We start from the raw sequence: 12,723 nt of genomic DNA, 5'->3' as shown, positions 1-12,723 counted from the left end.
TTTCCAGAGGTGTCAGCAAGAGAGCTGAGTTTTCTAATTTAAAAAACTGCACCCTAATGGCACATACATGGTGGTAAAGACAGATGGGGATGTTCTGATGTGCAGTAGGAGAAGGAATAAAAGCACTATGTTAAGAAAACTGCTGTGACACAAGGAAAAAGGCACAGCCCTCATTACAATAAGGTCACAAGTTGCCCACTCCTACAGAGCCTTGCATCAAAACCAGTTTTTCACTGGGCAATTTATATACATTCATTTCTTTCTTCTGTTGGTACTACTCTTTTCCCCAACTGATCTACATCTCAGCTTAGAGCAAGCATTCTTTCCCATGGTAGGAATTTCAAAAACAAGGAAGAGAAAAATATATAATATGACTCACAATCATTGCCAGCTTCAAATATTTATTCTTCCTCCAGGCATTGATTACACCACCATACACAGTACTGTGCTACCCTCTGTAAAGTTATTTAAATCTATCTCACATCCTATTCCATTCTATTTTTTAGATGCCTATTATTAGGAAGATCTCTTCCATCTCACCTTTAAAAAGAAGTCCCATAGACTTTTTACATTCATTTTCTCACCCATAATTAAAAGATCCCAATTTGACACTGATTTCACTCTCAAACAGCCCATTCTTTATTTATAGGCTTGCATGAGTAATAAATGGTTTTTTGTCTTCACCCATTAGCATTCCCTCTGCAGAGCATACAGGACTGTCCTTCAACCCTGACCAAAGTTTTGTTCTAAAAGATACAATGGACTCTGGCTTCCCATAGAGAACAGATGCATTACTTAGTCTACATAATCCAGGAGAAAATATTTGGGCTGACATTGAAACATTCTTGCTGCCATGCCAGTCTACTTAATAGAAAAAACAAACAAACCACCCTTCCCCAAAAATGCTGACTATTCTCAACTGGTTCTGCTCTATGAACTTGCTCTACCTTCTGCCATGTTCTGGAAGAAAGTAAGGAAAAAGAACTGACTAGGGATCCCTACTACTTCTACCAGCAGGAATAATAGTCTTTTTTTCTCTGAGTGATTAATCATTGATTATATGGTGGCTTCAAAGGAACCTATTTCAGCTGATGAATTATACAAAAATCCATGCCAAGGCTGAACTAGGCAAAGGAGACAATGAGAGACTTGACTCCACCTCTCCTGGCTAGAAATGGGGATCAGCAAAATGAGGCAGAGACAGGGCTGGAAGAGACTGATCAAAGGTCCTGAGTGAGTCAGTGTCAAAGTCTACATCTCCTTTTCTTGTTTTCTGAAAGCAAGACTGCTGTTTCTTTATCATCCAAAAGTCCTTAAGTTTCAAAGGGTTCAACATCTTTCTGGAAAGGACAATTCTAAAAATAGACAGTAAATATAACCCATTTACAACAACTAATTAATTTGTTGCCTTTTGCCTAATAGTATTTTGTAATCACTGAATAGAATCATAGAATGGGTTGGGTTGGAAGGGACCTTAAAGATCATCTAGTTCCAATCCCCCTGCGTGGGCAGGGACACCTCTCACTAGATCCGGTTGCTCCAAGCGCCATCCAACCTGGTTCTGAACACTTCCAGGGTGAGGGCAGCCACAACTTCCCTGGGCAAACTGTTCCAGCACCTCACCGACCTCACATGAAAGAATTTTTTCACAGAATAGCATAATTGTTGAGGCTGGAAAAGACCTCTGAGATCAAGTCAATAGCTCCGAAGCAAAGCAAGATGGGGTCCTATTATATAGGTATAGATCCTACTGTATAGGAGGACTATGGCATTTCAAAATATGCACACAAAGACTTAGTCCTGAACTAACTGCATTTCTGGGGTGCACATCTGCTGCAGTAAAAGACAATTCACATCAAAGGGAAAGCTGTCTTGCTGTTAGAAGAGTGCCTGGAGACTCAGGACGCTGAGGTTTGCTTCCCAACTCTGTTCACAGTCGGTCATCTTAGGTGACTGCTAAAACTGTAATTTCCTCTTAATTCCACCATGCCACAGCTCTTCCCCACCTCTCTGGAACTACTGCATGATTGCACTATCAAAAAAATGTAACAGCAGCAACAGTTCAGATATTTTGGGTTGTGTGGGCAACAGATCCTTTCCAGGTGATCCAACCCCAGTGGCTGGAGAGCTCAGACAGCAGTAGTGAACTCTCACCCTGCCAAGGGCAGGTGAACTCTCAACAGCCCTTCCCTGCTCTTCCTTATCCAGAAACATCAATGGCAGATCCATGGCAGAGCTGGCTTATCCACAGGGAACACTGCTTGCCTGAAAGGGCAGCACTGACTGCATGACCACCCACTTGATGCTTTTATGGAGGAAATGTTGACAGGCCAGACATGGACCAGCTGCTTCATGTCAAGGCATATTTTATTTCACTTCCAACCACCCTAGCAAAGGCACACAAAACCATATTTATATCTCTGTGAGCAAGAAGTGATGTGCCTATGCTTACCCCTGAACACAGAAAACAGTACCACTCTTTCAAACACCAACAAGCTCCCAGGGACAACCTTTCACAAATAAACAACCTGCTCTGCTCCCAGAGGTTTTTTATAAAGAACAGAGATTACAATGGGCTTAATCATGATTAAACACTGATCTGGCTCAATCTACTCAAAAGCAGACAAAAGATAAATAAAAACCTCCAGCAGATGCATTTCATACTGGAAATTCTGGAACTTCAATTGACGTCATACTTTTTATGTTCAGATAATATCTGGAGGAAACAGTAGACTGGATCAAGAAAACAAAAGCAAATTTCTAGTTAAAATTCTCCGTGCTCTTTGTAGAAAGGAGAAGGTTACAGCAGGGAATGCACAGGGCAGCTCAGCATTTTACAAACTCATTTTTGACTGTAGCTGAAATTGTGCTATTAAAGCAATGACACAACAAAGAAACAAGCACTCCCTTTTGTTCTCATCTCCTGGGTCCCCATATTTCCCCACAGACAAAAGCTGCTTCTGATTGATCACAGGCAGGGTAATTTTCTTTTACTAAAATAATGCCAGCCCCTCAGTGCCATCCCTGTTGTGGTGCATTGATTCCTCAGGCCCAGTACGAAAATTCTGCATGATGGGAAGGATGTTCTAGTGAGCATCACCCAGATGGGGGTCATCATCCTTTTGGTCTTATGGGTGAGGGAACCAAGGGAACAGATTCCTCATCATGGAAGACAACTCCAGCCACTAGCACAGCTGAGGGAGGTAAAAAAAGTGAAAAATCCTTACACAGACTGTAGGGATTAGGGATTGTTTCCTTACAGTGTTAAGCTTTTCATTTTATTCAACAGGATAAAGACATCCTCTTTGAGGAACGAGAAGTAACTCTTCACATGAAAAAAAAAAAAAAAAAAAAAAAAAAGATCCATTTGGAGGAGAAGGCTGATCTGAGTTTTCTCATTCTATCACTCCATTCCAGCTCTCATGTCCACATCAGCAGAAACAGCCAGTGGATGACCCTGTAACATTCGGCCAGCAGACGGAAGGAATGAATTTAGATGTCTAGGACCCACGTTGCTGCCTTTCCTGGTCCCTCATGAATATAACACCTTGGGCTTCACAGCTACAGGTGCTTTACAACAACTACTCTCCCCAAACAACAGGGGAAAGACTTTCAATCCCTTTTGATTTGTGATATTCCTCAAAACTTCCCCATTGAAGGTTAAGGTTTCCAAACAGACGATGAAAGCCTTCTGATAATTACTTTAGTCTTCTCACTGACCTCTTGGATGTAGCTCACAGTGCAAAAATTTGCCACCAGTGGCAGACAGACCTTTAAAATGGAACCTCTTGTTACTTATCCAGATTTTAAGCTGCCATTTATCATCAGCTTCAAGAAGATCACCCCTGAACAAAATCATAAGTCTCACTACAACTCTCATTGTCCTTTAGCCCATCTAGAATAACTTTCATGCCAATCTAGTTAGATCACTTCCAACTGCAAGCAGAATTATCCTCATTTTGCAGAGAAATTCCACTTCCACATGCTGCAGATCAGAGTTACATGACTTGCATTTCCTAGATGTGAAACCAACAAACTGGTGTCTGTAGCCTCAAGTGCACAGTCCTTTCTCATCCTGAGTAATGCCACTTGCTAATTAAGATACAAGTAGGAAAATAATTCCCAAAGATTTACTCCCAAAGCAGGATTACCTTCTAAAAACCTGTCAGGGGTTTACTAGATATAATATTGTTGTATAGATTATTTAACTTTCCTCAAGAACCTACGTGGTAACACCTGAAAAGTGCAGGGTGGGGGGCATTTGACAGAATGCAAAGAATATTTTGTCTTACAATATGGGTGACTCTTCCTGCACATCCTACTGGCACCAAGCACCAATGAGAACGCTCATTTTGGCATACTTGTTGCCTATGGGAAAGGACTAGGGATATAAATGCTAAAACAGCAACCAGTGTGAAATGTCACCTGGCCAGGCAGTTCAATCTGCTAATTACTTAAACAGATTAATTTTTAAACTATAAAAAAACAGCATGTTCCTCGGGAGAATTATTTTTTCCCGTTCCCCAAATAAAGATGGTTAACACCAGCCAAGTACAATTCTTCATCTGCAATTAAGGACTTGCCAAAATTAGATCCAGCAAAGTATTAAAAAACACATTGGGGCAAGAGCATCCCTGGGGGTCTCTCCCAGAGCTTTGCTTCTGGAGGAGATGCTTCCTCCAGGACACAGCGCCAACAAACCTGCCTGCCAGAGATACTTCTTTCTAAAGCCTGAGTGGCCTTGAACCCTTGTGGGGACAAGGCTGTCACGACTGCAAGCCCTCCTGTGATACCTTGCTGCTTGCATTCATTGCTGTCCCCAGTAAATGGCAGCAGCAACTCTGAAGCAAAGGCACAGCAGCCACACAGCCCCAGAGCAGGCAGGGGGAAGCTCAGCGAGGAGGCAGGGGGAAGTAAACAGAACAATTTGAAGGTTCAAGAGAAGATAAAATGCAGATAAGATAAATGCAGATAAGATAAATGCAGGTAAGGTAAAAACCACGTGCTTAGCTTTGAGCTGCTGGTGAGACAGCTCACTTGGAGCATGTGCTGAACAAGTCTGATGGGCTACAGCCAAAGCAATAACACAAACAAACACATCTCTGACCTGACCTAGAATTTTCTCCAGGTAAAGACTGTTCTTCAAATGTGACCTGGTCCTGCTGCACCAAGATGAATTGTTATTTTCCCTTTTCTCATAATGACAGCAAGTGTGGTGGTGGAGTGAGTGCAGCTCCACATGCAGCATCCTTTTTCTGCAGTGTTTACAGGTGCTCGTGGCACACCAGAAAAACAAGCCAGCTGATGAGCAGCACCCAAAGGCCAAACAAGGTTTTCCCAAGCAAGGATGAGCTGTAATTAAACCCAGCCAATCATCCTTTTTGTCTCAACAGCCCCAAGAGTAATGGTAGCCAAGTGTGATAGATCTTTGGCTTAAGGGATCATTTTGGCCAAATTTTACAGAAGATTAGAGCTTAGGAAATTAAGCAAATAATCATTGCACAACACAAAGATTTTCCTGGTGTGATTAATTTATTTTCAATGACCAATGTCATTTTAAAAAACGGAAAAAAAAGAAAAAGAAATTAAAAAAAAACACCTTAAAGATAATAAAATATCTAAGATAGTCGGAATGGCATTAAACCCTTCTGCTGTAAGCCATCAGTAAATAACTGATGGACAGCTTCTGAAGCACAGCAGCACTCTACTACATGAGGGCAAAGCTTTCCACAGGATACCCACAGGAGGTTTGCCATGTTCTCAAGACCCCAATAGTTCAATTAGCTTCTCCTAGGCTGCTCCTTCACGTGTTTTGCTTCTCTCACCCATTTTAAAAAGGTGATGGTGAACTGTGATTTGTAGTGCTAGATAATTGTCTGATACTGTCTCAAGGCCCTGGTTCCCAAGAGACTGGCTGCACACACACATGATTTCCATGTGATTTAATTTAATGGAGCTACTCAGTGATACAAAGACTCCTGTACTCATTTAAGTCTTTTCAGGGGCACTGCAGTGCTAGCAGCTCATCAGCGTGCTTCTACTCACTTTTTTCCTCCATACAAGTCTCAAACATACAGAACAACAGTTTTAAAGCTGAGCACTGAATTTTGGAAATAAGACTAAAAAGTTCATAACCATCTATGACAGACTAGGAAGTACCCCACTGAAAAAAGACTTTCAGGTTATCGTTTCCATAGCCATCTTAAAGAAAAATTCCCTTCAAAAACCAGAAAAATCAATGTTACAAAGAATATTAAAATAATATTCTGTATTCCTGCAATAAGTCAGCACATGTTCTCAAAATGACTCTTACTCTGCAAGCAAGTGGGACAAAGGATTTTGTTCTTGTTTACTTTTTTCCTCTCCTATATTTAAAAAATTAAGAAAGCAATTTTCTTTGAACTTATATAATTCCACCCAGTTGTTTTTCAGAAAAAAAAAAAAAAAAAAGAAAGAAAAAAAGCTGGCGTTTTAAATTCTTTAAGCTTGGCATTGTATGAAAGCAGATATCAAATATTCAGAGAGGTCGATTTAAAAAGGTAATTTTTAAGGCTGAGCCTTTCTGAAGAGCTTCCTGCAAAGCTCCAGACAATGCCCCCAAGAGCCATTCCCACTAAGCTGAGGTTATGTACCCTTGCCAAGCTTCTGTACCCTTGCCTATTTTAGGAGGCCTTGGGCCAAAGGGAGTACAAGACCAAAAGAAAGGTGAGAAGTGTATGGGGTGTGAGGTGCCAGAGAAGCTTATTGCTGCAAGCAACAGTTTCTGAATATTAACCTGTTTTGCACAATGAGTAGTTGAGAATATCATCTTCACTTGCAAAATGCTACAGTACCACCTTCCTAGTCCTCTGTCCCCACCTTTTAACAAAATTCACCTCTTTGGGCCAAAATCAGAGCTCACCAAAACCAATGAAGAGATGCCCCTCTTGAGTTAACTGAGTTGTACACAGGACCTCTGTGAAACTCATCCCCAGTTTATGGCAAATTACAAGACTGAAACACCACTGGCACTGCTTACCCCAAGCCAGCTGTAAAATCAGCATAATCATCCCTATCATTCCGTGTACTGTGTAGCTAGAACAATTTCCTAGTTTATGCCACATGGTCTTCCATAAAGTTAGGGAGCTCTACTAACACAGAGGGCTCTAAGAGCTTAAATGTATTATGACACTTGTATTAGATATATTTTTTAAATACCTTTTCCAATGCTTCTCTGTCCACCAGCTCCTGCACAGCCAAAAGCTTGATACTGCAAGAAAAAAACAGAGAGGAAAAGGAGAAGAATTAATCACTCCATTACAAGTATTACAGAAGCACAAGTAACAGCAGAACTGAGGAAGTTTTTCTTCTCACCTCTCAAAAAAAAAAAAGGCTGTAGAGGTACAGATACAAAAAGTGCTCCAGATAAAGTAAACTAAAGCAAGTGAGAACCAACATTCCTCTGTTTGCTTCGACTTAGCTATCCTAAACATATTTTCTCCTTTCTGACTTGAAAGTATACCTGAATTCCCCCTACAGAGAAAGTGCATTCATCATTACATTTTAATACCCTAATCTAACACTGAAAGATCTCTCAAACAAAAAATACAGAGAATAACTCTAAACATTTCTATCATTTTAGTTGGCTCTGTTCTTCAGCATCAACAGGTTTCTATGAGTCCCACAACAGTAATTCCCAAGGATTTACATTGCTGTATATGAGGTACATGCTGTATATGAGGTGCCATAACCAAGACAACCTAAATCAAAAAAATTCACAGAAATAGCAGGGAAACATGCATGACTGAAAGCATAATGAAGAGACACTAATCAATCACTGATATTCTCCTTCAACTTCTGTTATTTGTACATGTCCCCACATAGCACAAAAAAACCCAATCCTTTCCACAATAAGGAATTTCAGGAAAAGATCTTGTGGCATCCGCAGAAATCTGCAGGGGCTCAGAAACCAGGTAGAAACTGGGAAACTTTTGGCAAAGCAACACCAGCAGGTCAAAGGGGGTGGTCCTTCCTCTCTACAGAGAACTGGTGAAGCCACATCTGGAGTGCTGGGGCCATTTCTGGGCTCCCCAGGACAGGAGAGAGGGGGGCATTTTGGAGACAGTCCAGTGAAGGGCCACAAAGATGATGAAGGCAAAGGAGAACCTCATAAGAGAAGAAATAGAGGAAGCTGGGAGTGTGCAGCCTGGAGATGAAGGCTCAGGGGCACCTCTTCAGTGGTGCCCGGTGACAGAACCAGAGGCAATGTGCACACGATGAAACACAGGAGGCTCCAAACATCAGAAAACACTCTTTTTACTGTGAGGGTGACCAAGCACTGGTACAGGCTGACCAGAGGCTGTGGAGTCTCCATCCTTGCAGATACTCAAAAGCCATCTAGACATGGTCCTGGGCAGTCAGCTCTAGATGGCCCTGCTTGAGATCCACAAGTCCCTTCTGCGACACTGTCAACTCAGATAAATGCTAAGGATGTCTGTACCATTACCACTTACACTTAATTAAAATTAAGACCATGACAGGGGGAGGACCTAGTGTCAATTCCTCATCCTCTTCAGTCTTCTCATGTTTGTAAAGCCATTTACTGCCCAACACACCCCATCAGTCTTCTCTAGGCCATACAAAGCAACATTGGTTTTCCCAAAGACAGAGTTTGTCAGATTAGGTAAATCTGATCACCAGATTATGTTAAAAAGTTGCAGAAGGCACCCTCCCCTGAAAAAGGGGAGAAGCACCATACATGTTCTCCCCATCCCTGGGATGGGTGTTTGCTTCAGGACAACATAGTTGCCACTCAGCCCATTTAAATTTTACCTCTCTACAGTTTTGATGCCTAATCAAAGCTAGTATTTGGATTCTTTATATGAGCCATGAAAGGAGGGACCTCACTCCCCCAGGGCAGTCCAACCCACCTGTGGTGGCATCATCTCCTATGTGCTCCCACAAGCACAGGAGCTACTGACATGCTACACTGCCCCAGGTCAGGCTTGCAGAAAGCTGGCAGGCTTTTTCTCCATAAAATAAACAGACAGTGCAACTCCAACTGCTCACCTTCCTTACCCAGTCTTAAACCAATCATTTAATACATTATCCTTAGACTCTGTTTGCCCAGAGATACAAAAACATTCGTGTGGCCATGGAAGAATACAATGATGCATACAAAAAGTGTTTACATGACTCTCATAACTCTAGAAGGACACAGCAAAGAGCCAACAGAGTTTAAAACTCACATTCAGACTAGGCTGATAGCTGACACAGAGGTCTGCCAAAGGATATAATTTGCCATGTATTACAAGAAGTTTCATTAGCCTTTCAAAACCTCAGAGTAATGCTGTGTAATTCTGGAATGCCCACCGACACATTACACATTAATCATGGACTTCCACTCTGTAAGAGCAGCTGGAAAAACATAGCTTTAGCACTGTCCTTTCCACTACAAGTATTGACAGCCTAACCCCTAAATATGAAAGTGCTTTCACTTTAATGTACTTCCAGTTTTCTGATGTCTTCAAAGCATCATAAAACATCCTATATCCAATGAATTACAAAATAGCTCCAGATGATACATTTCCAGTCTGTAGAGGCTATTATTACTAAGACAGAGAGGGTGGAGATGGTTCAGAAAACAACAGGATAACCAAAGATTTAAAAAAAGGTATTCCATTAAAGCCCAACCACTTCAGCAGAAGGGTGCACATGATTTTCTGTTCCTGTTTGGTGAACACTAGGCTGTACACAAGCATTCAGCTGAACTGCAAGGTACTTAGGCAAAGTACAAAACCAATATAAGGTATTTTTTAACATCATTTTGCTCTTAATTGAGACAGAATGAAAAATTTAAACAGGAGGGGCACTTAGCAAAGAATGCATTGGTTTTAAAACAGAGGTGCCATGTTGTGTCCAACACTGAATTTCAGAAGGAGCCCAGGCTGCTGGGTGTCAGAGAATGAAGTCAGGCAGTAGCAATGCAGCCACAGTCAAGAGCTGTCTCTGATTTCAGGACTCCCCTCTTAGTTTTGGATGACCTGCTTCTGTTGCAGCACACCTGGGAGAAAGATAGGATGCAGAAGAGGGAGGCAGTCTAACACACACATGTGGAGGCATCCAGGATGCTCAGAGACAAGTGAGGTTCTGCAAAGACAGCTTCAAGTCCATGAGTATGTAGTAGAATCTAACATTTTGCCACTCCCTTCTGCAAGCTGGACGACAATGTTGGGTTTGTTATGCAAATTACTGTTGCCTTTTTCCATTTGAAGCCAGAAATCTTTCCATGCTTAATCATCAAAAGGCAGCACTTACCAATCAAGGCTGCTGATGCTTCTACCAATTGACAGATTTATTTCTAGAACATTAATTGTGGATTACCTGACACTCAGTAGGAGCAGAAGATGTAGGCTGCCCCAAATGTCAGTATGATTTTCCTTACAAACCTACACTCCCTCCCATTTAACCAGTCAAACCCCAGAAAACCTCCTTCAGCTGGTTTGCTTTTATTTGAAACAAAGCATACCAAGTTACACAAAAGCAAGTAACAATACATGGAGCAGGAATCTTTTTACTTTTATCTCACATTAACAGGAATGCTGTACTCCTGTTCAGAGGTGAAGAACCCATACAAAATGTTTACACACCGCAGAGGTACTCCATAGGCAGGGTCAAAAGCAAATCTGAATTTAATGTTGTTACATGACTTGCAACAACATTGATTTGACCCTTAGTGAGAAAGAGACTTCCTTCTCCTGTTACAAATTTACAGAGATCAGTGTTTGCCCAGTGCTCTACTTCTCTTCAAATAACACCAGGTATTTTTTTCTGGGTCAAAAGGAATCAGCAAATGCCAATTTCAGCCTTTGTGCAAGCAGCTGCAAGACACTTCTTTCCGTGAAGCACCATGATGGATGCTGTCTCTACCCACTGGATTACCTGCACTCTTTATAGCCAGTTACTTACTGCTATTTCTTCCAGCTATTCCAAGCAACACTTGTATGTGCTATTTTATGCAGTGTCAGCTTGAAAATTCACCCTTTTTCAAGACTGCTGCCTTGGGGGGTTTGATGCTTTGAACACTGAAGCACATCCTACAAACACTGAAAGTAGCTCCTAACTAGGTATGCTGTTTGTAGCTTATGAATTCACTAACAATTTCCAAGTACATGTGAATATAGCTAGTTAGTAACTAGGAGAAAGAGGAGCAAAAATCTCTAATAATGCAGAAATGCAGAGTTACCAAAAGCCAATGCTGAAGCCCCAGGTATTGCTGTCTATAATATAAGACTGATGTATTCTCTTTATATTCCATGTTATAATTTCCTTCCCATCCTCACCTGCAGTGCATGAATGCTAATTCATGAATAAAGTTGTAGAAGAATTTATTTCCTGAAGAAAGCTTTCAGTTACTGAAGCAGATGCTCTAATTTAGCAGCTTTGAAGTATACTGGTAAGAAACCTGTAACTCAAGTGGTAAGAAACCTCTTATGCAAGTACCTATACTGACTTGAAGGAAATGGTCCTGCTTGTATCTGTAACCCTATCAAAAATTCTTACGGACTCCATTACTTCTATGATCTATTTAAACAACGTTATTGAAATAAATATCCTGGCACCCCAGGCACACTCAAAATAATCAAAACCATTCAGCAATTGGGGTGAAGGACTCTCCTTCAGCAGGAAAAATATGCAAAGATGATGTGCTGTCAAGGAAACACATGACTCCTTATTTTTTTTTTTGGCTGTGGGTGACGCACAACATTCTCCTCTAAGGGAATTCCCTTTGTTTTCCAGAAGATGAGTCAGGATGCAAAGCAAAGGCCTATAGCTGCAGCAATTTCTGCTCCTCAGGGCAGCACTGCAATCCCTTCCTCAAGGTCTTCTTACCTCAAACCACATAGCATTGGGTTCCTCTCTCTAATCCCACAGACCCAGGAATAATGTAATCCTTTTTAGCAACTTTTTGCAATAATTCAGGTTTGCTGATGGGTCACTTGGTGTGTTCCTATTCACCATGAGCCATCATTGCATTTTATTTGCACTTTGCTTCATCTCTCATCTTGCAAATCCCATCTGCTTTTGCAACAAGGGATACCAGGGCCTTCCTCAGAACCACTGCAAGGTATTCTGCCTGCAAGCCAGTGAACCTATGGCTCTGCAGCAGGGCAGATGGGGCAGAAACCTCTGTGCCAGGCAGATCCATCCATGCAGAACACACCCTAGGTTTTCACCTGAGGAAGAGAATCTGCTTCCTCCAAAACCAGCTTCAAGGGTGCTCTAGGAGAGGGGTGGAGAGAATTTAGGATTACAGGCAGTTTCTAGACCACCCTTGAAGAGCATTGGACTTGCAGCCACTATGGACATATGCCACTTGGCTGCCACCACCAAGGGAGAAGGTCTCCAGAGCAGAGCCCTGCACCAACAAGCACAGCAAACTGCATCTGCTGAGCTGACCCTGGAGTGCAGCTGAGGCTCCCATTCAGTGCAGAACCTGGTGATCTGGGAAAAAAGGGAAAGAGGGGAAGTATGTGAAGCATTAAGTTTGGTGATCAGTGAAATGCTGAAGCAAACACTTGGCCTCACAACAGCATCCTGCAGAAGGGATCAGGAGCTGTGATACAGAACGGCTGCCAAGGCAGAGCAGCAAAACCCTGGCTGGAAGCTGGTACTGCCAGCATCTTCCCTTAGCTCTTGGCACCTTGTTAGCCAGCAAAGAGCTGGTGCACAGGGAGTCTCCAA

At 42.0% G+C, this 12,723-nt stretch overlaps 1 protein-coding gene across 1 annotated transcript in view; it reads right to left on the bottom strand.

Moving 5' to 3' along the window:
* LOC103537117 (endonuclease/exonuclease/phosphatase family domain-containing protein 1) overlaps nucleotides 1-12,723 on the bottom strand; it is a 41,425-nt gene that overhangs the window by 20,734 nt on the left and 7,968 nt on the right. Inside the window, exon 3 of the mRNA XM_030444646.1 lies at nucleotides 7,198-7,249. Within this exon, the coding sequence (XP_030300506.1) occupies nucleotides 7,198-7,249 (52 nt within the window). The remainder of the gene's footprint in view (nucleotides 1-7,197; nucleotides 7,250-12,723) is intronic.

The sequence above is a fragment of the Calypte anna genome, chromosome 2 (assembly GCF_003957555.1).
Source record: "Calypte anna isolate BGI_N300 chromosome 2, bCalAnn1_v1.p, whole genome shotgun sequence".
Classification (NCBI taxonomy): Eukaryota; Metazoa; Chordata; class Aves; order Apodiformes; family Trochilidae; genus Calypte; species Calypte anna.
This window is presented reverse-complemented; position numbering and strand designations above follow the sequence as displayed.